At 40.5% G+C, this 27,840-nt stretch overlaps 1 protein-coding gene and 1 long non-coding RNA gene across 4 annotated transcripts; one reads left to right on the forward strand and one right to left on the reverse strand.

Annotated features, from left to right (window-relative positions):
- The first annotated feature begins 34 nt into the window (after window positions 1-34).
- ABCC6 (ATP binding cassette subfamily C member 6) lies at window positions 35-26,886 on the forward strand. Of its 3 annotated transcripts, none has more exons than XM_090151544.1 (31): window positions 35-292; window positions 949-1,125; window positions 1,499-1,624; window positions 2,246-2,383; window positions 3,160-3,285; window positions 3,829-3,890; window positions 4,701-4,832; window positions 5,577-5,789; window positions 6,647-6,824; window positions 7,227-7,388; window positions 9,003-9,095; window positions 9,659-9,862; window positions 10,460-10,606; window positions 11,391-11,490; window positions 11,755-11,824; window positions 12,493-12,619; window positions 13,083-13,259; window positions 13,697-13,864; window positions 15,000-15,183; window positions 15,634-15,691; window positions 16,364-16,484; window positions 17,567-17,774; window positions 18,316-18,626; window positions 19,337-19,536; window positions 20,185-20,311; window positions 20,871-20,972; window positions 21,679-21,825; window positions 22,346-22,504; window positions 22,739-22,905; window positions 23,346-23,540; window positions 23,879-26,886. In XM_090151544.1, the coding sequence occupies exons 1-31, from the start codon at window positions 251-253 to the stop codon at window positions 23,985-23,987; spliced, it is 4,530 nt and encodes a 1,509-aa protein (XP_090007670.1). In that variant the 5' UTR covers window positions 35-250; the 3' UTR covers window positions 23,988-26,886. The 3 variants fall into 3 exon arrangements, with proteins under 3 accessions (XP_090007670.1, XP_090007672.1, XP_090007673.1); XM_090151546.1 differs by having other exon boundaries at window positions 11,391-11,478; XM_090151547.1 differs by lacking the exons at window positions 17,567-17,774; window positions 18,316-18,626.
- LOC149915758 (uncharacterized) lies at window positions 3,281-13,073 on the reverse strand. The gene is made up of 3 exons (XR_016471671.1): window positions 12,505-13,073; window positions 3,699-3,886; window positions 3,281-3,370 (listed from the first exon to the last, which is right to left on the reverse strand). It is a non-coding gene; the product is annotated as an uncharacterized LOC149915758 (long non-coding RNA).
- Window positions 26,887-27,840: the final 954 nt, after the last annotated feature.

A 27,840-nucleotide genomic window follows, 5' to 3' on the forward strand; every position in this document is an offset into this window, starting at 1 on the left:
GCACGAACGCAGCCGAGCCGGAGAGCCCCGGCCCCGGCCCCTCGGGCCCCAGCCGCATCTCCGCCTCCCGCCCCCGCGGCCAGCGCCGTCCCCTTCGCCCTCTGGCAGCGCCCGGCCGGACTTTGCTCGCCGTCCCGGCGCCCGCTCCCCTGGCTCCAGGCGGCGCGGGGCTCTCCGCCGTTTTCCACTCGAGGACGCGGCGTTCCCGCCCGCGCTGAGGCACGCCGTGGCACCGGGGCGGACGGGCACCATGGCGGCGGGCCGGCTGTGCGGCTCCTCGGCCGGGCTGTGGGTGAGTGAGGGCCCCGCCGGCGGCCCGGGGCGGCGCTGGCTGAAGCTGAAGCACGGCCCCGCTTCGGCGCTGCCACGCGACCCGTTTCACTCAGAGCAACAACGGCGATCCCACGCAACTACCCCGCCTTCTTTGCCAGAATTGCTGCCGGCCGAGCTTTCCCCACGGGCTGCTCAGGCTTCGGCATCAGACCGACTGCCCCCGGTCAGAGAAGTTGTTATCGGACTGTAAAGACAGCTGGGGAAATGCGGTGTGATGCAGTTTGTGCTCAGGGCACTTCTTATCTCTGCTGCACCAGGTGTTCTCTACTGACCATTCCCAAATGCTAATAATCTTTTTGATTCCAAAATTGTTATTTCTCATTCTGCATTCCACTTAAATTTTCTCTTTCTCTCTCTTTACTCCTTAGTTCTGATGAATGATTCATTTTCTCTGGCACTTTTCAAACCCTTTTTTCCCTCTTTCCATTTCCATTCCCTGCAGAATGCTGCTGCATCGTCTCCAGCAGCTCTGTTACCAAATGCTCTTCACATTCAAAGCTCCACATCAAGTTTCTTTAACATCAGCTCAGTTGAACTACAAGCAATTTGCACTGGCTGGTGAAATTCTGCATACATTAGCATTACTGTTTCACTTCTGTGTTGGTTCTGTGACAGGACTGGAACCAGACGTGGTACACCAACAGCCCAAGATTTACCTGGTGCTTTGAGAACACGGTCCTTGCTTGGATCCCCTGTGCCTATCTGTGGATCTGTTTTCCCTTCTACTACTTGTATCTTCGACACAAAAACAAAGGCTATATCAGGATGTCCCACATCTTCAAAATCAAAATGGTAAAAGTGGAGGATGGGATTTGATCTTAACACTGCTGCAATTTTGATGCATAGTTTAATTTTTATAAGTCATTAACGCTTTTCTGATGATCCATCTCTGTGTTTGTATTGACATTTGTTCACTCTGGTAAAAGTCACATCAGTACAAATCAAGTAAATCTTCAGGAATATCTATCGCGAGATCTTTTCCCCTGCAGCTCCATGTAGTTTCCTGCTACTTTCCATAATGCTGTCTGTCTCAAACCTGCTCTGTTACTTCTTCAGTCTTACAGCCCAGCCTCCTTGGAGCAGTCAGTTCAGTAGGCTGGCCCAGCATCTTTTTACTTTCCAATTATTTTTACATTCCAATATGTTTTTGCTGTCTCTGCCCCAGGTCCTTGGATTCCTCTTGGTAATACTGTGTTTTTCTAATGTCTTCTTTGTACTATGGGAAATAAGCCAAGGAATCCCTCGGACTCCAGCATTCTTCATTAGCCCTGCAGTGTTGGGGATCACAATGGTAATTCTTTTTTTTGTCCTGTGTGTGGCCCAGCTTCGCCTTCTGGGGGCACTTCTGGTATTTCCCATGTTTTTGAGTGTCTTTGAGCACAAAGATAGCTGATGGGGAATATAAGACTGGAGCTTTGCTCTTTGAGTTTCTGCTGTATGAAGCAGCAGGGGATAAGAATTGAGGCAGCTACATTATAAAGCTCTGTGGGTTGCATGTACCTCACAAGAGCCAAAGCAGCAATATTTAAAAGGAGGTTTTATAACAACAGGACAAGATCCAGTTTCCCACAACCACAGTATGTTAGTTAGTATGATTGGCTCTTAATGAATGAAATGGGATTTCTTTTTGACTAAGTGCCTGTCCTCCCCTTCTGTTATGGCACCTTCATAGCCTAGAGCCTTCCAGCCTGTTGGCCCAGTTGTGGTTTTATTACTTGCTCTTTCAGTAGTGACATTCTGCAGTGCAAACTGCTAATACTTTCAGTTTTAGCCTTACAATACTTCAGCTCTAAGCACCTTGAAATGTTTGGGCAAGAAACTAATTTTGCTTTATTGTGTCCATTAACTTGGTAATAATGTTTGGCATTTCACTACCAGCTATTTACCTGGAGGTATTTCTGCTTCCTCACAGATCCTTGCCATGTTTCTTATCCAAGCAGAAAGAATGATGGGCATCCAGTCTTCAGGTATCATGTTGGTTTACTGGCTGCTAACATTCTTATCTGCACTTGTGATATCTAGTTCCAAAATCCAACATGGCCTGGAAAGAGTAAGTGAAATCATGTATCTTTAACATGAAAGGGTATGAAGGCTATGAACAATATAGTTCTTATTGCCTCATTGATAGCAAGATGAAGAACTGAATTCCTTTCTTATTGTCTGTGCTAAGAAAAACAATTAATGAGTCTGATCTCTACTCATGTTATACCTTTCAGTACAGACAGAGCATGGTTTTCTGAGTGTTCATCAGATGAAAAAAAAGCAATGAATGTAAACACTGTTACTAAGTGTAGCCTTATACTCAGTCTCCAGACCTCTTTCACAATTAACAATTCCCCAGTTCTTGCTATGAAAAAAATATTCAGACATTTACCTTGTTGGGTTTTTTGTTTTTGTTTTTGTCTTTCTTGGTCACAAAATTAATTAGTGAGCCCTTTATGGAGCCCCATACACCCTTCTTAATAAACCCCAGCAGCTGCTTCATTCTGTCAGTGACTTATCCCACTATGTGAGCACCATCTATGCGTCAAAGCACCACAAGTTCTCTGAACAATTATGCAGTGTAGACATTTGACTTAAGTATGCTGTGAAGTGTCATGATAAAGCATTACTGTAAATGATAAATGAGTCCATTATTCAGTAGTTTCTGGTGTTCCAGTTCTAGGAGTTACCTATTTCAATAGTTACACAACTGTAATTTAAATACATGTAAGTACAAAAAATAAACCCAAGCCTCAAACAAAAACTCCGAGCCTATGGCTTATAGAGTATGAAGAAGCCATCTTTCCGCATTGATTTCATTCTCAGCAGTATTCTGTTTCTTAGGGGTTCTTGGAAGACTTTTTCCACCATGTTGTCACTTACCTTTATGCTAGCCTGGTGCTTGGTGAACTTGTGTTATTCTGCTTAGTTGATCACCCTCCTTTCTTCAATAAAGCTGTCAACAGTTCTGTAAGTATAATGTAGCTTTTCATAATGCTTTGCTTCATTGCTCAAGCAAATTTAAACTTCTGGGGATACACAGGAACATGATTATCTGCAAAATACATCATTCTGTATAAAGGCCAGTGGTATTAAAAGGTAACCAGCAGAACTGGGGATAACAACTCCATCTCTCTATGTGTGTTTTGAAAAACTAGTGACCTATCCACACTCTTGCTTGTTTTCATTGAAACCAGCATATAGGGTTTATTTTGCTTCTGCCTGTCTTCAGTAAACCAGTACATTCCTCTATCTCTGGTACATGTATGGCAGAACTACGTGCTTCAGAAAGTGAATATCTTTGGATATGAAGGATGGTATTCTGAGACGTTAATTGAAGTCTAATTCTCCAAAGTCCCACTGGTCCCTCACAATACACTTACACTGTCAGAGGCGAGGAGTGGGGGCTGGGTAGCTTTTTGTTTGTTTGTCTTGGAAAAGTGCAGGAGGGATATCATATGACACGTTCCCTTTTCTCCATATAAATGTCATACATGTTTTTCCTCCCATCAGAATCAGTGTCCGGAAGCCAACAGCTCTTTTCTGTCCAAAATCACATACTGGTGGTTCTCTGGGTAAGAAAACACAGAACAGACATGGTTTTGCTATAATATCAGGACAAAAAAAAAAAAAGAAAAGAAAAAGAAAAAGCAGTAGCATAAGAGAGGGTGTAGATGAGAAGCAGTTGAAGCGTCTCTGCTCTGCTCCCAGGTTAACTTATGTAGTGAGGTTTTGAGGTTTTAAATTCCTTCTCTGGGGACTTGAGTTATTCTCTCAAGACCAAATTATAAAATGCAGCTTATTTTTCTCAAAATAGTTTAAAACACAAATTTGTGATATTAGATAATTCCTCACTTCTAGCTACCTGTCCAGTGCCTTTTCAATTTTCAAATAGACCTCAGCAATCTTGGGAGATCGCTGTACACCAGCCACAGCCCTGCCTGCCAGATCTTCTTGTAACAAATGCTGGGCAGAGAGAAAATATTGGAAGATGATTTTGGCCCAGCCTTCTGCTTAGTAGTCAGAAGTAAAACGATTACCTTGAACCTTCTGTCAGCTATGGTAAAGCCTCCTCTGTTTCACTTAGCCACAAATTAAGTTAAAATGAACTTCGTCCCCCTCTGTCTGAAACCCAACTGTCAGTAGCAACTAAGCTTAGAATTGGGGCTTACTTGCAAATAATAGTTATGCTGACAGAAGATAGCATAGGGATTTGAAGCAAAACAGCTGTTCCTAACATTCATATGTATTCGGTGAAAGGATATTCCTAAGTAGTATTTAGAGAACTCACTGTGGAGCACTGAATTAAGGCCCATCTGTTTTGAAAATATTACACGCACAACAAATACTTCTGTCTTTACTTATTGGCTGCCTGTGTTTTCCAGGCTTGTCTGGAAAGGCTGTCGGCAATCTTTGGGGGTGGATGACCTGTGGGCAGTGAGGAAAGAGGACTCCTCTGAAGAAATTGTTGGCTGGGCTGAGAGGGAGTGGAAGAAGTATAACAACAGAATGAAGCAGTGAGTACTTAATACACAATAAGAGTGTGTCATGGATTCAGCTGGGCAGTTTCTCTCTCCTTTAGATGCTATAAACAAATATGTCTGCGGGGACTGGTATGCCATCTCTGAGCAGACTTGAAGCTCCTCCATTCCCCACAGAGGGATAGACCACAAAATCACAGAATTGGTTTAGTTGAAAGAGACCTTTAAAGGTCATTTAGTCCAACTCCCCTGAAACAAAAAGGAACATCTCCTCTTAGATCAGGTTGCTCAGAGGCCAGTCCAGCCTGAACTTGAACATCTCCAGGTACGAAACATCCACCACAGTAGCCAGACAGCTTCAGTACATATTCAGGTTCTCAATGTGAGCTTTGCTGGTGCTTCCAACACAGATGGAAGCATCCTGTCCATCTAGACAAAGGAAGATTTGAAAGACTCAATCCTACTGAATTATCTGGCTATTAAACAAGAAGAAAAATATAGTTACTCAGATTTTATGTTGACTGTTAGAAAAACATGGGAGTCCTCTATTCAGTGGGTAAACAGTGAGAGTATTTTTGTGCAAAACCTAAGTGATGAAATATGCTGAACAACAACTCTTAATTCCTAGAAGCTCGGTTCTGATTAGAGGGATCATTTTTTGACCTGCACTGATACTGGACAGGGCACAAGATCCAGCCTGAGATATTTCGTGATTTTTTGAAAACACAAGATGCAATTTTTTTCAGTTACAGTTAGCTTTTCCACTGTTTCTTTCTTTAGAAAAATGGAGTCTGCTACTTTTAAAAAGAGTCAGAAGATTGAAAGTGATATTGCAGAAGCTGAAGAGACAGAGGTTCTACTGCAGTCAGAGCACAGTCAGAGTGGGCCATTGCTGCAAGCATTTTGGAGCATGTTTGGAACCTATTTCCTTTTCAGCACCCTCTGCTTAGTTATATGTGATGTCTTCTTGTTCTCCATCCCAAAGATACTGAGGTATTTGTATTTAGAATTTATTTCCCAAAGGAAACACCACATGTATAAGACTGCTGCGTGCATGAGCTCACCCAGAGAAATATATGTCAGCACTCACAGAAGTAGATAAACAGACTCTTAGCTTTTGCAATCTCCAATTGCTGTTGAAAAGAGCAGGATTACCATTTATTCTAAGCCCACAGTCAATTCAGTGTCACTTTCTACAGCTGTGTACATTTTCTTTACTGCTATGTGGAAAGGACCAGTTGCCCTAAGCTTTGTGACAACTTTGCTAGAACCAGAGTAAGCATTATTTTATTTGGTGGTTCTATGTATTGCATATATTGCACAGGCTGTCAGCAATTTGCAGTAGACTCATGGCTCTATGTTTTTTTACTAATCATAAAGCATACAGCTGAGCATCCTACACATCTTAAGTAGCATCTTTAGTTAGTTGATCATTACACTTTGTGGATTATGTTGGTACAACACAAACCTGCACTGCAATATGTTTTCAAAGGCAAAAACACTTCTCAGTCATTAGAAGAAGCTGTGGAAATTTCAGTGACTTCCTTAGATTCTCACTCCTCATTTGCATATTTCTGACAAATTCACAGAATTCAGGAGCCATCTTTCACATTGAAAAATCACATCTCAGAAGATGCTGAGATAGATCAGTGATTACTTCAAAACCAAGAGTGTCAAATGTCAAAAACAAGATATTGCAGACACAGGAAACCTAGCAGTTTTCCCATCTCTTCTACTATTTTACTGACAAAGGTCAGCTAGAGAATACAGAAAAATCGCTGGTGTTATTTCATTTCTGACACTGCATCAGTTCTACGTAGATTAACCAGTATTGTGCTCCTGTCTTGTAGCCTTTTCCTTGAGTTCATTGAAGATCAAGAAGCCCCTAGCTGGCATGGTTATTTCTATGCCTTCATTCTGGTTCTTCTAGCTTGCCTCCAGACTCTATTTGAACAACGATATATGTACATGTGTCTCGTTCTGGGTCTGAGACTGAAAACTGCAGTAACAGGGCTTGTATACAGGAAGGTGAGTCTGTAAGCTTCCTTTTCAACTTCATTTTTTTTCTAGCCTAACATTACTTATTGTGATATTGTTACATTGTTCTCAACAATATCAGGGAATATGCTATTAAAGATCTACTTCTAGCATGTAATTCTGTGCTACACTCATCTCTGAATAGTGTGTGAGGTGTTCTACTGTTTGTTTTTCAGATCTTACCTCTGGAGGGAAAGACAAGAAAATCAAGGATAGTTGGGAAAGGGAATAAATTTTTCATTCTCAAGTAAAGTCACATATTTCAGGCATCAGCACATTTTCAGTACCTACGATTTGACCTTTTTTTTTTTTTCTCTATAAGGAAAAGAAAGTTCTTTGATTTTTGAATCAAAGCTGTTGTTTGACTGATACTTTCTTCTCTACCCTGTTTAGATCCTAATTATGTCAAATGCATCAAGGAAAGCAGTAACAGTAGGTGAAATTGTTAATCTGGTATCTGTTGATGTCCAAAAGCTAATGGATCTCATTATCTATTTTAATGGAACCTGGCTTGCTCCTATTCGGATTATCATCTGCTTTGTCTTCTTGTGGCAGGTAAAATATGATGACAGTACATAGCAATCAATTTCCATTCTAGGTATCAAAGGAAAAAGGACTTTTCAAAATTTGTCTTACAGTTTTGCTGGTCTGAACAACCTGAAATTGCCATGTTTTTCTTAGCTGTGTAGCATGGAAAATTCACTTCTATTGTCAGAAGTTATTTTTATTAGTATAGAGTCTTTTCCTGATCCTTGAATATTTTCTTATTTTTTTTATATTAAGTGTTCAGTCTCTTTTAGGGAAAAAAAAAAAAAGTGATTATAATTGTTTTGAGCTGACTGATGAACTTCTACCTGTAATTTTCCTTTGCCTGCTCTCGTTCCAGTCAAAACATAGTGGCCCACTGCAGGCTCTAGGTTCAGTTACAGCTCTTCTGCATAGTAACAGAACCTAAAGAAAAATGGTCTATAGTAACAACTTAATATACTTCATCCTGAAAGTTTGTTACCATAAGATCAGTGAAAGAAACAGAAGCAAAGTTATATGATATTCAAAAAGAATATTGGGTATGCTGAATTGCATAGATATCAAGGAGTTTTGCAAGGAGAGAGCAAAACCCAAATTAGAATAAACAATGCTAATCTGAAAGATCCCTTTTCCCCCTAATTCAATGGTATGGTATTTTCTCAGTAGAATAAGGTTGTATTTTATTTCTTTGCCTGTTTTTGGCAGCATGCAAAGTGGAAGTATGAGCACAGTAGAGACAAATTCTAAGAGCTTTCCAGAGGCCTTTGAGACCTTCCTCCGCTAGGTAGGATGAACTAGTTCCAGGTGCCTGCAGTGTGCCATGACCCTGGAAAGTGAACTGGTAGCCATGGTATAAACAGTTTAAAGTCCATCAGTCCTTTCTATTGATGTTGCCAAGCTAAATTTACTCACATGTACTGAGTTACATGAGAGTTTTCAGTGGCAACTTGCTTTAAGTTTTTCTAACTTTTAAAAATTAGCACTTTGTTTGCTAGTGTTTATACATCATTTGTGTAGGGAATACATTTGTCTGCTTGTATATCAGCACTCACATTTCTAGCAAATGCAAGCTGTCTGCAGAGATGTAACTAAACTTCAAGAAACAAATTCCCTGTTGTGGTGTGCAAGTTAAGAACTCAAAAGCTGTCTGAGAGTATGTGGCACTGTACTTGATGGCTGCCATTTTATCTCACTAGTTGATGTAAATTCAGGCAATCTTAGTTATTTATGTTGCAAGAATAGTTTGTTTTCTAAACAAAGCCTGTTTTTGTTTGGTGTCACTTCCATATGCCAGCCACAAGATGTCCTCCTTGATAAATCCAAGAGCAGGTGGGAAGCAAATGACTTGAACTACCAAGCGTGCTTCTGGATCTCTCTCAGCACTAATCCAGTTCCTAAATGGAAAGCAAATAAATTCAGCAGAGTACAATGACAGGAGTTACCCTGCTCGGAGAATTAGCAACCCACAGTGTTTACACAGCTCAACTCCCAAGAAAGGCAAAGGCTCGACTAGAGAAAAACCTTAGACTTCAAGGATGCTAATCATAGGTTTCAAAGAAGGAATGTGAGCAAGAGGGAGCAGAAGACTGTCATGTATAGTAAAACCAGAAGTTCCTCCACTTTCCTTTTTTCTCCTGGCAGCTCCTTGGGCCATCAGCTTTGGCTTCAATTGCTGTATTCCTTTTTCTTTTGCCTCTGAATTTTATGATCACCAAGAAGAGGAGTCATTTCCAGGTACATTTTGCTTCATAAAATTGAAGTTTTTTACTACCATGAATTATGCTAGGATTCAACTTTTAAATCTAAGTTAAAGGCTGCCATGCTCTCCTGGGGAAGGATTACATGTAAGCCAAGGCTACAGAAAAAATCGAAGGCTGATGATTACAATAGGCAAGTTGTTAAGCTTTGTACTGGTGTGTACCACTATCATTTGGCTTTAGGTGATGGGTTAATATATATTATTCACGATGACTATGACTCTCTGAAGTAACCTAGGAGAATTCAAAGCCTACAAAGTTACTTGAGGTTTAGAGTAAGCTCATCTGCCTTTTACTTATTTTACTTTGTGCTTGCTGACCTTTTCTGGTTTTGCATTTATTGCCAGAAAAAAACAGTGCTCTAAAGAAGAAAAGCAAAATGTCTCTCAGCCTCAAAGATTTACAAGCAAAAGAGTATACACAGTTCAACTGCAGGGAAATCTATTCAGACCTCATAGGCAGGATCAAGGTGTTTTTTCAGAATAATTGCTCAGTTATATATTCAACCTATTAAATGACAAACTCAAACATTTATTACAGGAGGCCCAGATGAAGCATAAAGATGAGCGGGCCAAACTTACCAATGCCATTCTTAGTGACATTAAAGTAATCAAGCTCTACGGTTGGGAAAAAACCTTCATGGAGAAAGTGCATGCTATCCGGAGGCAAGAACTTCAGGCTCTAAAAAGATCTCAGATTCTCTTTTCAGCATCTCTAGCTTCTTTCCATTCATCAACTTTCTTGGTGAGTGATTCATCTTCCCACACAAAACATGCACTGTTACTTCCACTTCTCTTTGTGGTAGTGTCTGGACTGATTTTGCCTGTTGGACAGCTAAAGATAATATCTGTGTGGATCAGCTGAGTCCCAGTGAATCAGCCACACAGACTTTTACTGTCCTAACAGTTCTGTTAACACTTCACCTTGTCTCATGATGTGCTCCAAGCAGATGAAGCCTGCTTTGTAAAAACCACTTGGAGACCTCCAGCTACACAGAGTTCATAACACAGTCAGTAACAGCACAAGCCACTTTTGCTTGTACTGTTGCAGGTCAGCCATATATGCTTTTAATGGAAGATGGCCACGTTTTCATCTTACTGCAATTGCAGCACCAAAACTTCCTTAAAGCAGAACAAACATCAAGTGATCAGACTTGGTTTATCACCAACATGCAAGACCACACCTGTGATATTTGCAGAACAGCAGTATAACGTATGTGGATGATAACCTAAGTTTAACTAACTGAATTCCAGAGTATTTAGATAGGGATCTGCCAACTATGAATCATTCTCTATTCCTTGTCTGAAGCAAATGGTTTGGTTTTGCTTTGCTCTCTTCCAGATTGCATTTGTCATGTTTGCTGTCTATACCCTGGTGGATAACACACACGTCCTGGATGCTCAGAAGGCCTTTGTGTCTTTAACACTGATCAACATTCTCAACACTGCGCACTCATTCCTGCCATTCTCCATAAATGCTGCTGTCCAGGTTAATTGCAGGCTATGTTTCTTTTTCTTTGGCCACAAGTGGTTTTTTTTCATATCACCATTAAAAGGTAAAGGTAGGAATGTCTTGATGGCTTTTTTAATTGCTGTTTTGAAACAGTGAAGTGCAAGGACTTGCAGCTACAAGTATTTTTTAAGTACTGTTTTTCAGAAAGGCTCCATATGACAAAATAGTCCCCAGGAGTAGTTCTTAAATCTTTCAGGGCCTCATGTTGTGCAAGGCAGGGTTCTAATGTTTTTTCCATTGGGCAGTATCTATCTTCACTTCTCCTGGAAGCGTTAATTGTTAGTCTTATATCACAAGCACCAGTAGACGTGAGATAGGCTTCTATTTCTGATCAGAGCAGAGGGGGAAAATCTCCAGATTAGGGAAACCTTGTTAGGCCAAACCAGAGATGAAAGCAAGTCATTTTTCAGTGAGAAACTGGGAGATTGCTCTTCTCTTTTGCACCACAAGAAGGCTGTTATGACTCTTCGTACACAGGAGCAATCGCTAAAAAAATTGCAAGATGAATTTGGAGGAAAAAGCACCAATATTCAAACGTGAACAGAAGAAAAAAGCACATGGAAGAACAAAACCTTTTTGATGAGCTAAGTGAAAACAAAGGCAATTAACTTAGGGAAGAGCTGCATTTGTCCATCTAAGCCTACAGCACCTGCAATACAGCACCTAGTCAACTGTCTTCAGTGGGTTTTCAGGTTGAGTCTTTTAGTTGTAGTTCCCGTTCTATTCTAAATCTTAGTGTTTGTGTGCTTCTTCATTTCAGGCCAAAGTTTCTTTAAAACGCTTAGCAGCTTTTCTGAATCTGGAAGAACTGAATCCTGAAAGCTCAAACAGAAACACTTCTGACTGTGGTGAGCTTTTGTGTTAGTATTGTTGTTTTACAAGAGGAATAGTTCATTGTTCAGCTTCTACTATGATGCCTGCCATAGCAAAGAGAAAATTATTTGCCCCTCACCATCATTTTGTTTCTGAGGCCTAGTAATTTCTAACAATGAAATTTAGTCTGGTAGTCAGCCCTTTCTTTTGATATTTAAGGTTGATTTTATGTAAGTGTATACTGAAACATAGGGATGTTTTCTGTAGTTACTTTTGAATTTACAAATGTTCTATTTCTCCTCATATTTTAGCACAGGCAAGTATCGTTGTAAGAAATGGAACTTTCTGCTGGAGCAAAGACACTTCTCCCTGTCTTAGAAGGTACAGTCTTAAGCTTAGTCTGCTCAGTTCTATAGGTCAGAGTGGGAGCTGAATGAATTCTTCAGAGCCCGAAATGAAAGCAGTGTAGAATACATAGAGGTTTCTGAGTCTGTTTCATATTTCACATTGAATCCCGACAATTATTAAGTCAGATAAAATGGATTCTTTCTTCTATTCCTGTCTTATTAAGAGTACAGAAACTGGAAGGCCTCGGTACCTAGATATTGCCTTAATACATAGAAACTGTACTTACACAATTATTCACTGAAATGTGGAATTAATTTAAGTAAAAGAAGTGGAATTGGTGGTATACAATCACTACATGCTTATTCCAAAAGGCGCTGCAGTTTTAGAGAAGAAATACTATCCAGTACGTTGGGCTAGTCTGTATCCAAAGTGGGATTCTGTCTCTTCAATCTTGGTTTGAAATCTGAACGCAGATACGGACAAAGACTTTCTGGCTGAACATACCTCTGAAGGGATGAATCCTGTGCTACTGAAAAATGTTAGCATAACAAAAAGAGTAACCTTGTGAAATTATATGAAATTAGAAGCATGTATTTTTTTACTGTTGCATCACAATAGCAATAATTTTGCTTGTTTTCTTTTAGAAAATGTATTCAAAAGGTAGTCAGAGTGACTGGGTGGGGGGTCTCTTCTCTCCATAGGATAGATCTTACCGTACCACAAGGCTCCTTGCTTGCTGTAGTTGGCCAAGTGGGTGCTGGAAAGTCCTCCTTGCTGTCAGCATTACTTGGTGACCTGGAAAAGATGGATGGCTGTGTGACTATGAAGGTAAATTTTTCCTTGAGCATTTGCTTTTAATTAGGCTATATTCAAGAACAGTGAGGCATAAACTAAGGCATCACGTACTTGATGAAAACTCACTGCTGAATGTTAACAAAGGCTATAGCATAGCAGCCTACATTTAATCACTGAGAGGTGCTTAAGACTTCTCTAATGAGCCTGACTCTTAGGACTAGGAACAGGACTTTGGAGATCCAGTTCCATTTCCCACACTGACAGTGAGCTACAGTGGCACTGTAGTTAGTTATGTCACACCTGTTTCTTCCTCTGTAAAAGGGCAGGGTGAGGACCCTTCTATTTTGTAAAGCACTCTGAGGCCTCTCAGTGGTGATGGTCATTGCATATTTCCATAAAGCTAACTGGGAACTTGTTTCTTCAAAGACAGATTCATACAGTGCCAAGTTGTATTTATGAAAAAGAGATCGATAACATTCTATTTCTGTTTTTGTAGGGCACAGCAGCTTATGTCCCCCAGCAAGCTTGGATACAGAATGCTTCAGTAGAAGATAATATTCTCTTTGGGAAGGAGATGGATGAAACGTGGTTTAATAGAGTGGTTGATGCTTGTGCATTGCAACCTGATTTGGAGAGCTTCCCTGCAGGGCAAAAGAGTGAAATAGGCGAGAAGGTACTGGACCAGTTTTATGGAAAAGTTACCAAAACATGAGTAAATTCAACTTTGGATGTCCTGCTTAAACACCAAGAAAGGAATTAAATCTGCAAGGGCAAGTACTCAGGAATTTCTGAAAAGTTGGGCTATAATTTAAAGGGGTCTCAAGCCCTCCTCTTAATAGGTAAGCTAACTAGAGATATGAGAGATGCATCAGATGTAGTAAACAAATCCAGGTCATTTATGGGTCCTCTTTTGCAGGAGGGTGGAGTTTCTCAAGAGAAGAGTCCTCTGCCTCAGCATCTCAGGAGCCTAATTTGGTGGGAGGGAGGGAGAGGAAAGAAAGAGACTGTCATTTAATAATAAGCAACTCATAAAACCTCAGTGTAAAAGAAGTCACAAGTTGACAATTACGCCACAGCACAGTAATAAACAGTATCAATGCATTTTTACAGGGAATAAATATATCTGGAGGACAGAAACAAAGAATAAGCCTCGCTCGTGCTGTGTACCAAAGGTCTTCCATTTACCTACTAGATGACCCCCTCTCTGCCGTTGATGCCCATGTTGGACAGCACATTTTTGAACATGTTCTTGGACCCAATGGTTTACTGAAGGACAAGGTTTGTTATAAATTATGAACTGTAAAAGACATCAAAATGTATCCAGTCATAAAGACCTCACAAACATTTCCAGTCATGTGAGTTACTTTATCAAAGGCTCCCGTTTTTTTTCTTACTTATTTATGTTAGTAGCAAAACTAGTTAGTGGCAACATGCTGCATAGATTGCAGAGAAGTCTTGCAGTGAATTTCAGCTAGGAAGAGGAAGACTGAAAAGTTAGGTTCTTAAAGGCTGTTTTTATCTTCACTCAAACCACATGCCTAATTCCAGCCTTACTTCTACAGCAAAGCTGTTTTCTAAGGTCTTCTGTCAGTATTAAGAGTTTTCTTGCTTCGGGATTTATTTCTAGTATAGTTTAGAAAAAGTGTCTAACTCTATTCACTTTATCATAATATCTCATCCAATCATTTTTGATGGCAGCACCTCTACAGTTCTCGTCACCCAACTGTTCATTACCTACATTTCAGTCTTAAGATCCATCTTAAACTTCCTCTCTTCTTTGCATTTGGTTGCATTGGTATATCTTAGTATTTCTCTGCTGTCAGACAATACAGATGATAAATGTGGATACATAAGAAGGGATGACAGGGCTCCTCTTTTTTTTTTTTTTCATCTTATAAATTGACACTGTAGTTTTATTCAATCTGAAAAAGTTTTCAGACACAAATTTCTTCCTGGAATACTGACATCAATGACAATGAACGTGACAGACTCTCCTGTTACCATCATACTCCATAGGAGCTTCAGCCCGAGTAGAATCAACAACATTGGACTGGTCAGTGAACCCTTCAAAAGGTCCTCCTACATGGTGCTGATTTGAAAAGTCAGGCATCAGATCCCATCTTTGCTTTTTTATGCCATGCATGACACAGAGCAAGTTGGTTCACCTCTCCACTCATGATTTTCCACTTAGTTTTGGTTTTTTTTCCCCCCATGATTTTCTCCTTAGTTTTCCATTTACAAAGCCATGCTGCAAAGGTAAACTTTGACAAAGAGACACGAACAAAAACCCAAAATATTCTCACATTAGTGAAGGTTACAGCTCTGAGGATGTCTTCCTAGAAGACAGTTAATTGCAACAACTCACGTAAACAGGGGAAATCAGAACAATTGTAACTGTTCCCTCTTTATTCAGACTCGTGTTCTTGTGACTCACATGATCAGCATTTTGCACCAAGTGGACAACATTGTTGTGTTGGTGGATGGAATGATCGCAGAAATTGGTTCCTACCAAGAACTTTCACAGAGAAATGGGGCTTTTGCAGAGTTTCTTCAGTCACACAATACTGCAGAAGAGAAGGCGTGCTCTGGTTTTCCAGGTAACGCAAGTTAATTGGAATTGTTTTTCCCAGACATACCATTTTTGTTTCCTTAATGTTATACTTAATGAACTGGGGGTCTGCTGCCAGAAAGACAGAGAAGAGAACAAAACTGGAAAAGCCAATCTTAAGTTTTGTTCTGTGAAAGACATTCTGAGCAGGAATTCCATCACAGTAAGCTGTTGCTTTTAGTGGTGAAAATGCCAGTCAAATGAGCTGAGTCATCACCTCAAAACTGGTTTTTGAATTTCTTTCTTAGCAAACAACAATCACGCACTTAACATAATTACTCACTATACATGCAATTTTTCAAGCCTCACTTTGATATTTCTATCCGTATGAACAATTATCTGTAATCTTTTCTCTCTTTTACCAATTTCTCAAAGACTGTAACAGGATAAAGTAGTATTAAAAAGCACTTAAATAGTGCGTTTATTTTTATAACTACAGGGAACATGGGAGACACCATCAGCTCTAGAAACAATCTGTCAGAAGACAAGCTCCTTAGGTAAGCTTAAAGCTGTCTCAGATACCAAAGAACTTGCTCTGAAAGTCCACACAAACATACAAGAGTTTCTTAATGAGTATGAAAATGGTTTGGGATTGGTCTTCACTAATAACAGCAAACTAGCAAAACTAAAGAACAAGTAAGGAACAGCTTTTGAATATGGATGTTTACAAACATTTTTTCCATGTTTCACTTGAAGCCAGAATCTGTCCTGGAGCTCAGTACTAGGCATGGAGATCATCTGCTTGCTCTTTCCAGTAGGGCTGTAAAGCCTGACTTGTTTCACACCAGCTACAGCCAGTGAACACTCAAGCTTCTGCTTGTTAATAGCTACATTTAACAGAGCTCAATGCTTGTGATACGTATGGACAATTTCTGGGGTCACTCTGGAGGACCCCAAAAACAACAGCCTTTAAAAAAAGAATGACTGTGGAGGAGATGAATAAGGATGAGTAAGCTTCTCCAACTTTCACATGCCATTTGACTCTGGGAAAAGTGCACTGCCACTGTAAGAAATATTAAAAATGCACTCTAGGGAAGAAGGAAGAGCAGTTCAACTTTATTCTCTACAAATAAACAGACATGGTGGTAAGATTTCCTAGATATAAATACCTTCTAAAAGGCTCACTGCCTTAGCTAAAAATTGAAAGGATTTTTGTTTTCTTTATAAAGTGACAAATCAGTCAAACCTCCTGCTATGGGAAGGAAGACCATTCCTGTAAGTCAAGACTGCACTACTGCTGAAGTCACTGCAGGAAGATTAACCAGGGGAGAGAAAACTCAGCAAGGCAGGGTAAGCACAGCACTTTTCCTCTACAGGTGTATTGCTGCTTTACCACTGACCACTCATGGTAGTTGGGTCAGCTCTCTTCCGAAGTTCAGCTCCAGGAATGTCAGCTGAGCTGTATAAATCTGCCCTATAATTGAGACAAAGTCATTTCAGCATTATTTTATATAGCACCTTCTGTGCAAACTGTATCTCACCACTTACCCGAATATAAGCACCTTTTTAAAAATAAAAATAGTAACACATACATTGCAGAAAACACATTATGGGAATGAGAGAAGAAAAAGTAATTTATAATCCCTTAGGATTTGAGATCTTGATTATGATCCTGATTTGAAAACTGACCTGAAGGGAGAATATAACAGAGGCAGTCAGGGTGAATTGGTGTAAAGGACAGATTACAAGGGACTTGTGACCTTGTCTCTGCCTGCAGACTCTTGAGGCTGGTGAGAAGGGGTGTTCTCATCTTGCCCTTGAGGAACATTTCAAAAGGCCAAGGCAAGAAGGGTACTATATAGGCAAAGAAGCAGATGTGGGATTCCAGCTAAGAGGAGTCAGTCATAGATAGGATGTGTACTCAGAACACACTGTAGTTGTACAATGTGGAGAGAAAAAGAGTAACTGAAACTACACACTGCTACTGTTAGAGATGAGGAAGATATCAGACATCTTAAAAAGGGGCTGCACTGAGCACAGTATTAGGCAGATTGGGATCTCCTCACCTCTGCCACTCAGCAGTTAGTCCTGTGGGCAGTCAGTAAGGTACATACCAGCTCTCATTGAAACCTACAACAAAAATAAATCTCTGCCCAGCATAAGGAAAGTCTCATCTTCAGTCCAGCAGTAACACCAGCGTAACACAACAATATTTATCAGCTTCCTACAATTACTGGTTAACACCACAGATTTAAGTATGACTTCATTATTCATCCTCCTGGAAAATAAAATAATTTTTGCTATGATTCAAAACATATAACTGAGTAGATATGCCCTAATAAATCATTCCTTGCCTCAGAGCTGTTTTTCCTCTTTAACAAGCTTAAGCCTTCCAACTTTTTTTTTTCCCCCTCCTTATTGGTTCACTCTAGGTTAATGCTTCAGTTTATGCAGCCTACCTGAGGGCAACAGGATTACCACTGTATGCCTACATCATTTTGTTGTTCACATGTCAGCAAGGTGTATCATTTTTTCGTGGTTATTGGCTCAGCATGTGGACAGAAGACCCTGTACACAATGGTACACAGCAATACACAGAGCTAAGAGTTGGAGTCTTTGGTGCGCTAGGAGTCATTCAAGGTTTGTTCAACTTCTTACCTAGTTGTTTCCATCTCCATTTCCCATATTCAGGATGTTTTTCTCACAATAGAAACAAGTGCATACCCACGGCCTTTTCATCTCCTGGGTTCTTGGCACCAGTCCTTAAAGTTTGGCATGGGACCTACAACTATGGGCTCTGATACACGAAGAGGATTTTTAAGGGATCTAAAAACAATATTTCCAGTGTTACTGCCTGAAATCCCACCTCATAGTATGCTAGAAGTGTTCTGTGTCTTTTAGCAGACCACGATAAAGTGTCTTCACTTCCTGATGGAAATGAATGACCTGGACCCTAAGCAAAAAAAAAGACAAAAATCAGCCATGAAGAACTATATTTTTCCATCAAAACCCTTGTATCCAACATCAGATTCTGAGGTTTGGCTTAATTATTACCAAACAGAGAGCCAGTTCTTCTTTCCAATATAGCATTCACACTAAATGAAAGTCACGTTCTCACAAAAGGGATCTCTAAGATAACTTTGTTCAGACCCAGTAATAATAACTATTTTTTAAATTACAGCTGTTGTCAGATTTGTGTCCACAGCAGCAGTCTTTTTAGGCGGCGTGTTAGCTTCACACAAGCTGTTTCTGCAGTTGTTGAGGAATGTTGCTAGATCCCCAGCAGTCTTCTTTGAGGAGACACCCATTGGAAACTTGCTGAACCGCTTCTCCAAAGAGATGGATGCCATTGATTCTATCATCCCTGACAAGCTGAAGTCCTTACTGGGATTCTTGTTCAACTTGCTTGAGATCTACCTTGTGATTATAGTGGCTACACCAAAGGCAGCAATGGCCATAGTGCCCTTGACTGCTTTTTACGCTGTATTCCAGGTAGGAGCTCATAGATACATATACAAGAGAACAGCACAGCCACATCCCTGTGGAAAATCTGCTCCCACCTCTTAGGGGCAGAGACATGCAGAAACTGGTTTCGTAATCTCCAATTGTATCTGAACAAGAATAACATCAACTCTTCCCACATCACCTCAACCTTCCAAAGCACGAGGTCTCTGGAACGAAGAGACTTCTAAATTTCAGTTGTTCAAATCAAATCTGCCCTGTGGCTACGTTCCTCATCTCCATTAGTGTACATGAAATCATATTAAGACCAAAGGCATTTTTCCTTTCCTTCAGCATTCCTGTGCTGCTTTTAATTCAGCCATGTACAACAAGCAGTTCCCGTTTTGAGCTCAAATGCTCTGCCAGAAGGAAGGGATGTAAAAGCACAAGTATGCCTCCATTCTCAGTAAGGCAAAGGGTTGGTCTACAGTAGAAAGCAAGAATAAGTTTAGAGGCTCTGTGAGTTACAGCGCCTTTAGTTTCCTGCATTAGCCAACTGTGGGGTTATTCTTAATGACAACAGGACATAACACAGGCAGAAACACCACCTCACCTTTTAAGGGCATCTCCTGCCTGCCCATTAGGTTTTATAACAGTAGGATAGTACGTACTGTTGCACTTGCTGAGCCCTTTCCAAATTTTCTATAGAACAGAGATGTTAACCATCTAGTCACTTCTCTTTCCATTTCCCTTTGTACCAGCATTTCTACGTCATCACCTCCTGCCAGCTGAGACGCTTGGAGGCTGCCAGCAGATCACCGATCTACTCCCATATTTCAGAAACCTTCCAGGGGAGCAGTGTGATCCGTGCTTACAAGGACCAGGAGAGATTTATTTTGAAAAGCAACTGCCTAGTGGATGAGAATCTGAGAATATGCTTCCCTGGAGCTGTTGCTGACAGGTACAAATCTTCAGAGTAGAAGAAATTACAGTTTACTGCCAGGGCCCTTGTGAGTGGAGAGGGCTGCTCTTGGGGCAGGGGTGGAGGTACACAGAAGATGAGACATTGATGCAGCGATCTGAGGGCAGGACGGTCTCTTATATTTATCACTCATAATACACCCCCTCTCTGGCAATGTGCTCCTCACACAACCAATATGCTCCCTCTCTGTTGTATGACTGGGCACACGTGCTCACACATGGCTAGAGGTACCATCCAATGTCCTAAATGCAAGAAGCTACAGTAATAACTGGCACTATGACAGTGCATAGGACATGTAGTATATGCAGAATCCATCAACCACCTGTCATGACTAGATGAGAAGTAGCAGAGTAAGAAAGGTTAGATTAATAGAATAAGTTGTGCTAGCTGTTCATCCAGCTGCCCTTGGATAAAATCCTAATGGAGACCATAGGCCAACCAGTTTGAAGAGACTGGAGTCACTCATGAGCTACAGGGCAGATGATAACAGCAACCAGGGCATGGCAAGGTATTTGTTGTACACTGTCGTACACTGCAAATTGTGGAGCTGCTGGGGGTACAAACAAGATGCTGTGGGGTAAAAAGTAGCAGGGCACCCAACAACAGCTCTGTAATCTTCTCTTGCAGGTGGCTTGCAACAAACCTGGAGTTCCTAGGCAATGGCATTGTATTGTTTGCAGCACTATTTGCAGCAATTGGCAGAACACATCTTAGTCCAGGAACTGCAGGCTTCTCCATTTCATATGCTCTTCAGGTAATAGTATTACCATGCTTACATGGCACCAAAATCAAATTTTAATTTCTGCTACCATTACATTCTCTAAAAAGTCATTAGTTCTTTCTGTGGTTTTCTAAATGCCTTCTCTTCTCAAACCCTGCTGTCATTGTGGACCCAGACCAACCGAAGCACGCAGCCCTTTTGATACAAGGGACCATAAAACATATGCAGCAGCTGCCTTTTTCCTCCTACATCTGACCTCACACTTAAGTCACATTATGCTCCAAGTATCTGAAGTACATTCTTCAGTGTGTCTTATTTGCTTGTAGACTAGCTACAGAACAACCTATGGAATAGTCACACTACGTTTTAGTACCCAAACAGCAGCATTTCGGAGGGAGCTGGTGAGGCTCTTTAACAAAACCTTCTAACCACAGAGACTTGTCAAAGTTTATTTTTTTAGCCTCTGAAGGGATAATTTCTCACGTAAAAAAAGCTGATGAGGATGTCTTTGTAAACTAAACAACTAACGGGTACCTGTGAGCACACATCAAAGTTCTTTTATCTGCCTTAGTGTTTCTGCTCCTTTCTCTAGATAACTGGTGTTCTGAACTGGATGGTGCGCTCTTGGACAGAAATTGAAAACAACATTGTTTCTGTGGAGAGAGTGAGTGAATACTCCAGGACTCCTAAAGAGGTAGCCAGCCACTTGTTATCTTGTGCTAGTCAGGTCAACACTGCTGCCAATCAAATTACCGATTTTACTGTTCCCCATTTTTGCTCTTCTGAAAGATGCTGTATTCCCTTTAAAACACTGCAGCCTTTTAAATCCAACTGACATGGCTCATTTTATAACCTCAGATTACTGTATTTCCTTGCAACACTTAAGCATTAGATTTGTCATTAAAATAGCTTCAGCTGTTAACAGTCCTGGAATGAATGAGCCATGTTTTCTGCCCATATCTGGAGTATGTATTTACTGCGCAAGTTCAGATGCAATTCTGATAATTGATGGCTACTAGATAGCCTTTTAGCCACTAAGAATCTCCAATGCAATCATTATTTCTCCATATGCTGACCTGATATCAGACAAAATCAGACTTCTTTCACAGCCTTGTGTATAGAGACACAAACCTTTTCATTGAAACACTTAAATATCAGAACTCTGATATGCAAATAAATGTTTATCCCCATTTTCAGTTAAGGTGACTGGGATCTCCGCACAAAGTAAAAGGCCACATTTGCAATATGGAAGTTAGAGACCTTTTTCTCTTCTGGAAACATTAAATTGATCAGGAAGAATACAGCATACACATCTTCATAAGATTCCCATTTCAATAAGGCTAATTCACTTCGTTATTTGAATCAGCTTTACACACTGCTCATGTTTTTCATCTGTCTAGGCACCCTGGACTCTAAATGACAAACTTCAAGGTCAAGTTTGGCTTACTGAAGGAAGAATTGAATTTAGAAACTATAGTTTACGATACAGGCCAAATTTGGAGTTAGCTCTGAAGCACATCAACCTAACCATCAATGGAAAAGAGAAAGTAAGTAAGAGCTTCCAGAAGAGCTGAAGTGTGAACAATGCTTTGCAGTGATTAGATCCAGGCAGATGCAGTCCCTGCTCTGCATCAGTAAGTTGTAAGCACAAGAATTGGTGAGGTATGAGCCTTTCTTGTCAAACACACTGTACACCCATTCTAGTAAAAAGTAGTGTTTCTGGGATTGCTTCATGCACTATACATTTTTCAAATTTCATTTCACAGAGGATTAGCAGAGTTACAGCAAAGAAATTTCACTTTCAAAGAAATTTCTACATCAAGGCCCTGTTCTACATGGTAAGCCTTCTAGTTGATAGTTTCCATTAGAGGCCTTTAAGATTGGCTTTCATACAAAACAATCACAAATCTGAAATGATTTAAGAATGTCTTAACAGCCCTACAAATTGGATCTGTGCAAGACCATCCATTTCAAGAGCCATACACCAGCCAAGAACAACTAACTAAAGACAGGTCTTTCGGACTGTGAAAAATGATAAACATTAAAGATTTATACTGCCCTTCACAGATTGGCATAACTGGAAGAACAGGAGCTGGAAAGTCTACTCTTGCTGCAGGATTGCTGCGATTAGTGGAAGCTGCAGAAGGAGCAATTCTAATTGATGGACAAAACATTGCTCAACTAGGTCTCCACGACCTTAGAATGAAGATAACTGTCATCCCCCAGGTATTAAACTAATTTACAGTATTTTTCAGCAGAGCTATAAATCTTAACACGTAGAAGGGGTTTAGAAAGAGTCTGTGAGAAGGAAAACCTTCTGAAATTTCTGTTGGAAAGAACCTCTAGACCATTCTAGTCTCCCATTCCGTATAAAATTAGCCACAGATTTATAGTCAGCACAGAAAACCAAAGTGCCCTTTAATAGAATTCATTTCAGGAGTTGTCTGTCTCTGTCTTCAGGATCCAGTTTTGTTTTCTGGCACTCTAAGAATGAATCTTGACCCATTAAACCAATACACTGATGCAGACATCTGGACAGCTTTGGAACTGACTCAGCTCAAGAACTTTGTTGCAGATTTGCCAGAGCAGTTGGAATATAAGTGCACTGACCAAGGGGAAAACCTAAGGTACCTTATCTTCAGAAAGACAGTGGCGGGGCTGTACCAGCCTGTGGGCTAGGAGGACATGCAACTAGGAGGACAAGGAGCCTAATTTATAATAAGTAAATAAATAAGGGGGGAATGGGGTGGGGCAATACCCATATAGTACATTATTGCATGACTGGCATATCTTATAGCATTAAATAACTGAGAGTGGAGAACCTCTGAGACTGAATCACTGCAACTTGTGTTTGTGCAGTGCTTCATGTGCTGAAATACTTGCAGGTCTTCTGAGTGCTATAGTAATACACAACTTTCATTTTCTTAGCTTTGTGTTCCATACTGTTATCTGCAGTGCCACCAGCCTCAATCACCCTCTCATTACTGATTTCAAATTAATCATGTTCTCTGACCCCAGGAAAAAATGACTGCTGTTTTTAATTTACCATCTCTCTTCTTATTTGCAGCACTGGTCAGAAGCAGCTGGTTTGCCTGGCCAGAGCACTTCTTCAGAAAGCCAAAGTCCTCATTCTAGATGAGGCCACAGCAGCAATAGATATAGAAACTGATCTTCAGATTCAGTCTGCCCTGAGAACTCAATTCAAAGAGAGCACAGTGTTAACAATAGCTCACCGGATAAACACCATCATGGACTGTGACAGGTAATATTTTCAGCTGCTTTCCTAAGGAGGAAGGAAAACTCTATGAACTATGAAAAGTATGAACTAGACAGAACCCTAGAGAACAATTCCATTTCTGTCCTTCTTTGCTTAACCCTCAAAGCTTTGCTACAGATCTTAGGAGCTATCTTACATCAACTAGGCAACAGTAGGTTAACTGAAGATTGTTTATGCCTATACGATGCATTTCAAGCCTTATCATACACTTTTTTCACACAGTACTACAGTTTATTTCAGAAACAAGTACATATAGCTCAATTTCTTGCAGTTGCTGAGTTGGGTATCCTCCCAAACTTATACTTCTGTTTTATTGTTCACAGGATTTTAGTCTTGGAAGATGGTCAGATAGCCGAATTTGATACTCCAAAACAATTAATAGCTCAGAAGGGACTATTCTACAAGCTAATGGAAGAATCAGGTCTTGCTTGACTGCATTATGGAGTACACCATAATGCCATCATTATCATGAGTAATTGATCTGCTAATTGAGTTATCATCTTGGTTTTATTTTAAAATGCCTGACATTCAACTACATCTTGTTCGAGCTATAACAACAGTGAGTACATAAAAAGGGAAGACCTGAGATACACATTATTTCCTTAGGAAACTGAGCCATTCTGTTTTTATTATGATTCCAGATACCAAAACCACACTCTCAACTTGAAAATAAGTGTCAGAATCTTCAACTTAAACACTTTACTGCTTTTATGGTATGAAAACTAACCAAACGACCACAGTATTTTTCATTTATGCTATAAATTGAGCCCGAATACACTGACATACTTAAGGATTACACAAGTTATTTTTTAAAAGCCAAGATTTCAACGGAGAGTAAGATTTTAATTGACAGCAAGCAAACAATGTTTACAGCTTATCCAAAGCTCCAGACAGAACAAATTGAGCCTTTTGCCAAAGTCTTAAGGACTGATCACCTAAGCACTATTCTTATACAAATGTGGTGTACTCCCAAGCAGCAACTGGATGGAGTCATCCAAAGTGCAAAAACTCAGTGGAATAGAGAAGAGAAAGTAGGAGAGCACTAAGCTTGACAGCACACAGCTGCCTCTGTGCTGCCGGTTGTCACAGTCAGTCTCAGATCCATCTCCCTCATCTGCTTTGGATGGGATCTGACTGAATCATGCTGTGTGGAAGGCTGACAACTTGCCTGAAGGAGAGCCAACTTAGACAAAGAAAGTAGTAACTGAGCTGTTAGAGGGCAGCAGAACAACATTCATCGTATTTGAAGCCCCAGCCACAGCACAGTGCATCCAAACTCAGACAACAGTATTTCCAAATTGAATTTGGTCATGATGAATTTGTGTGGCAGTGTCCTTCTCTGATCCCTGCAGTGTGACAGTCGGGCAGATGGGCAAAAGTTCACGTTTCATCTGTTTCATTCCTGGCTTTTTCCTTGCCTGCAAGTTTACCTCCTGTGCGTACCACCCTGGCACCGCATCTCTCAGGTGTTACTTCAACAAACCAAAACGGCTGCCTGAAGCAAAGCCTTCCTGGGCTTCCCACAGCACTAAGGAGCTGCTGTCAGAGCTGCCCCCAAGTCTTTCTTCAGAGACTGCAACAGGACAACACCGTGAGCAAATCACACTGTGAAATACTGCTGTTTACTATGACCTTCATTAAAGCATTTCATTTGCTAGAAAACTGCAATAAAGATAGAAGGTATTAAAATGGCTCAAATCACAAGTAAGGATGGAGAGTAGAAGTCAAATACCTGCTGCCTTACTGGTATTAAAATACTAGCAACAAAAAAAAAGTTGTTTTTTTTTCCTACTTTCTCCAAACCAATATTTGTAGTTAAATAAAGTATCACAAGAGCAGAGCCAAAATGACTCAAACACCAGATAAGTCATGAGAACCCTAGAGGTTTATCAGTAGATCTCACAGCAGAAGCATTTAAAACTCTAAGTGGGATGTAAGAATGTAATGTCAGTGTTTTGTTCAACTGGGGTCAAGGAGAAGCTGAAGTGCTGGTGTTGCTGGGCAGTTCTGAAGGACACATTTTAACATACTATAATCTGGTGTGGCAATGGTATACGCAATTTTAAATGCTTGCTTTCCAATCCTAAATTGGTGATGAAGAACGAAGGCAACAGAAGGAGAAAATAAAACATACTTTGATAATCTTTGAGCAGGTGCTGTATAGCTATCGGCAGCAAGCAAAAATACCATCAGCTTTCACACATAAAGCTGTGCTGAAATAGCAAAAGAAAATGAATTCCCAAACTACACATAACCAAAAAAACCCAAAAATCTGTGTTTCAAATGAGTAAGAATCCCCAGTTTTATATCCAGGTGGTATTGTAAGTGACAAATGAGGAATTCAAGTCTCACAGAAAAAGGCTTTTTTTTTCTTCTTTCCCCCTTTAAAGAGAACAAGCTCTTCTAGATGTAAGTATATTCCTGGTAGAAGTGATCCATAGAGCAGAGCGTGGAATGAAATGGAAAAGCAAACAGCCTTTTTCTACAGAAGAACAAGGATGTTAAGTCTGGCCACTTATTTTTGGGCCTGATAGGTACTTGGCAGATTTTGCACAAAACACACATAAACTGCCAGTAATGTAGCCAAATAACATTAAAATTAATTTTATTGCTTTTAAAGAAAGAAAAACAAAGTTGGGACTGGGGAGAGGGGGCAGGGAGCAAGTTCCCCTATCTATAGAATCACAAGACGACCAGCTATGGCAAATGATTCCCTCTTCACCTGGAACAGGCCTGGAGGACGAGGACAAGATGAACTCAGTCCATTCCCTAGCAATACACTGCAGGGAATTCCTGTTCTACAGCAGCTGGCTGAGGGTGCCCACTTCACATATTTCACAAGAACTGTTCATTGTAATACACACTCCCAGTGCAGTTAGCAACTCCTCCCCCTTAAGTCTTCACAGCACAAAGAAAAATATATGAAAATATGTGCTGATGCATTGAGGCCATCAAGGCAAAGATAGCAGATGAAACACATGTTTGGTACATGACTGTGCTCAGTTGCTGGAATTCATCACCACGTCCGTGAATTTCATAGTGACCTTTTTTCTTTTGTTTTTCTTCTTTCTCTCTATTAAACTCTAGAGCTCATTGCCCTGAGCTGTAATACCACTGATCACTGCTGGATAGCATCAAACTCTTTTGTACTGGGTCATAGAAAGGCTTCGGCCAGTGGCATGGATGACACAAGCTGCCATGCTAGATTTCACTTACCCAGGTCTTGAAACCGTCCAGGAACTAGAAAAGCATTAGATGTAAACACAAGCACAACAACGAAAACAGATTAACTAAGGAAAACTCACGGTATCTTACCTTGCAGCAACTTCTATCGTTTTCTGCAACTGCTTCCAACAGCAGTGCCTGCAGAGATCACTACACAGACCTCTCCTTCCTACCTGAAAGCAGATCTCTGTCAGCTGTACTGCTACCTTAAGGCACCCTGAAGACTACACGACACTGCTAATGCACACACATTCTGTGGAAAGAAAACTGTATTTGTTATCTTTGCACGCAGTAAAGATTAATTCAGACTGATCCCCATTGTGCATAATGCAACTCGTTCAATCTGCATTCAGATATTAATAATTTTTATGAGGACTGATGTGGAATCAGGATCATAAATCAATAGAACAATAGCACAAAGCACCGATGGGTGTTCTGACCAAACAAAGGTGACTGTGCTCCAGAGCTGGGACAGAACAATTTGTGCTTGCGAGGGTGTAAATATATAAAACTGGGAAAACAGTGACACTTATTAGCACCACTTAACTGAAAAGGAACAAGACACACAAAGATCAGTATTCTGACCCCTTGTTGCGTTATTTATAAAGTTATCCACAAAATGCAGCCTGCCTTTGAGACGCACAGTACCCTCAACAATCATGCACAGCATATAAACAGGGCTGAGAATAACCAACAATACTTTCTAGTGCACCCAGTCTGACATAGCAAATGCAGTTTAAGCCATTCTCACATGCACAATTCTACTGTGAACACTTGGTACAGCAGAAACTTAATTCTGCAATCTCTGTATTTCAAACAGACATTTATTCCAAGTGCAGTTCCGCTGTTTTCACAGGACTTACTCAGATAGTAAGGCTTGTAAATCTCAGTTATTCAGAAAGAGTAAAGACACCACTTTGTTTCCATCTGCTCCAGTTTTTCCTTCCATTACAAGGCTGGAGGAAGTTAACAGCAAACCACCATCCAGGATGTGATGTGCCCAGGCAAAGGACACAGACACAAAGAATCTTCTCCACAGCACCTCCTGTACTGATCTATC

Source organism: Phasianus colchicus, chromosome 16 (genome assembly GCF_987193195.1).
Source record: "Phasianus colchicus chromosome 16, bPhaCol1.hap1.1, whole genome shotgun sequence".
In the NCBI taxonomy this organism is placed as follows: domain Eukaryota; kingdom Metazoa; phylum Chordata; class Aves; order Galliformes; family Phasianidae; genus Phasianus; species Phasianus colchicus.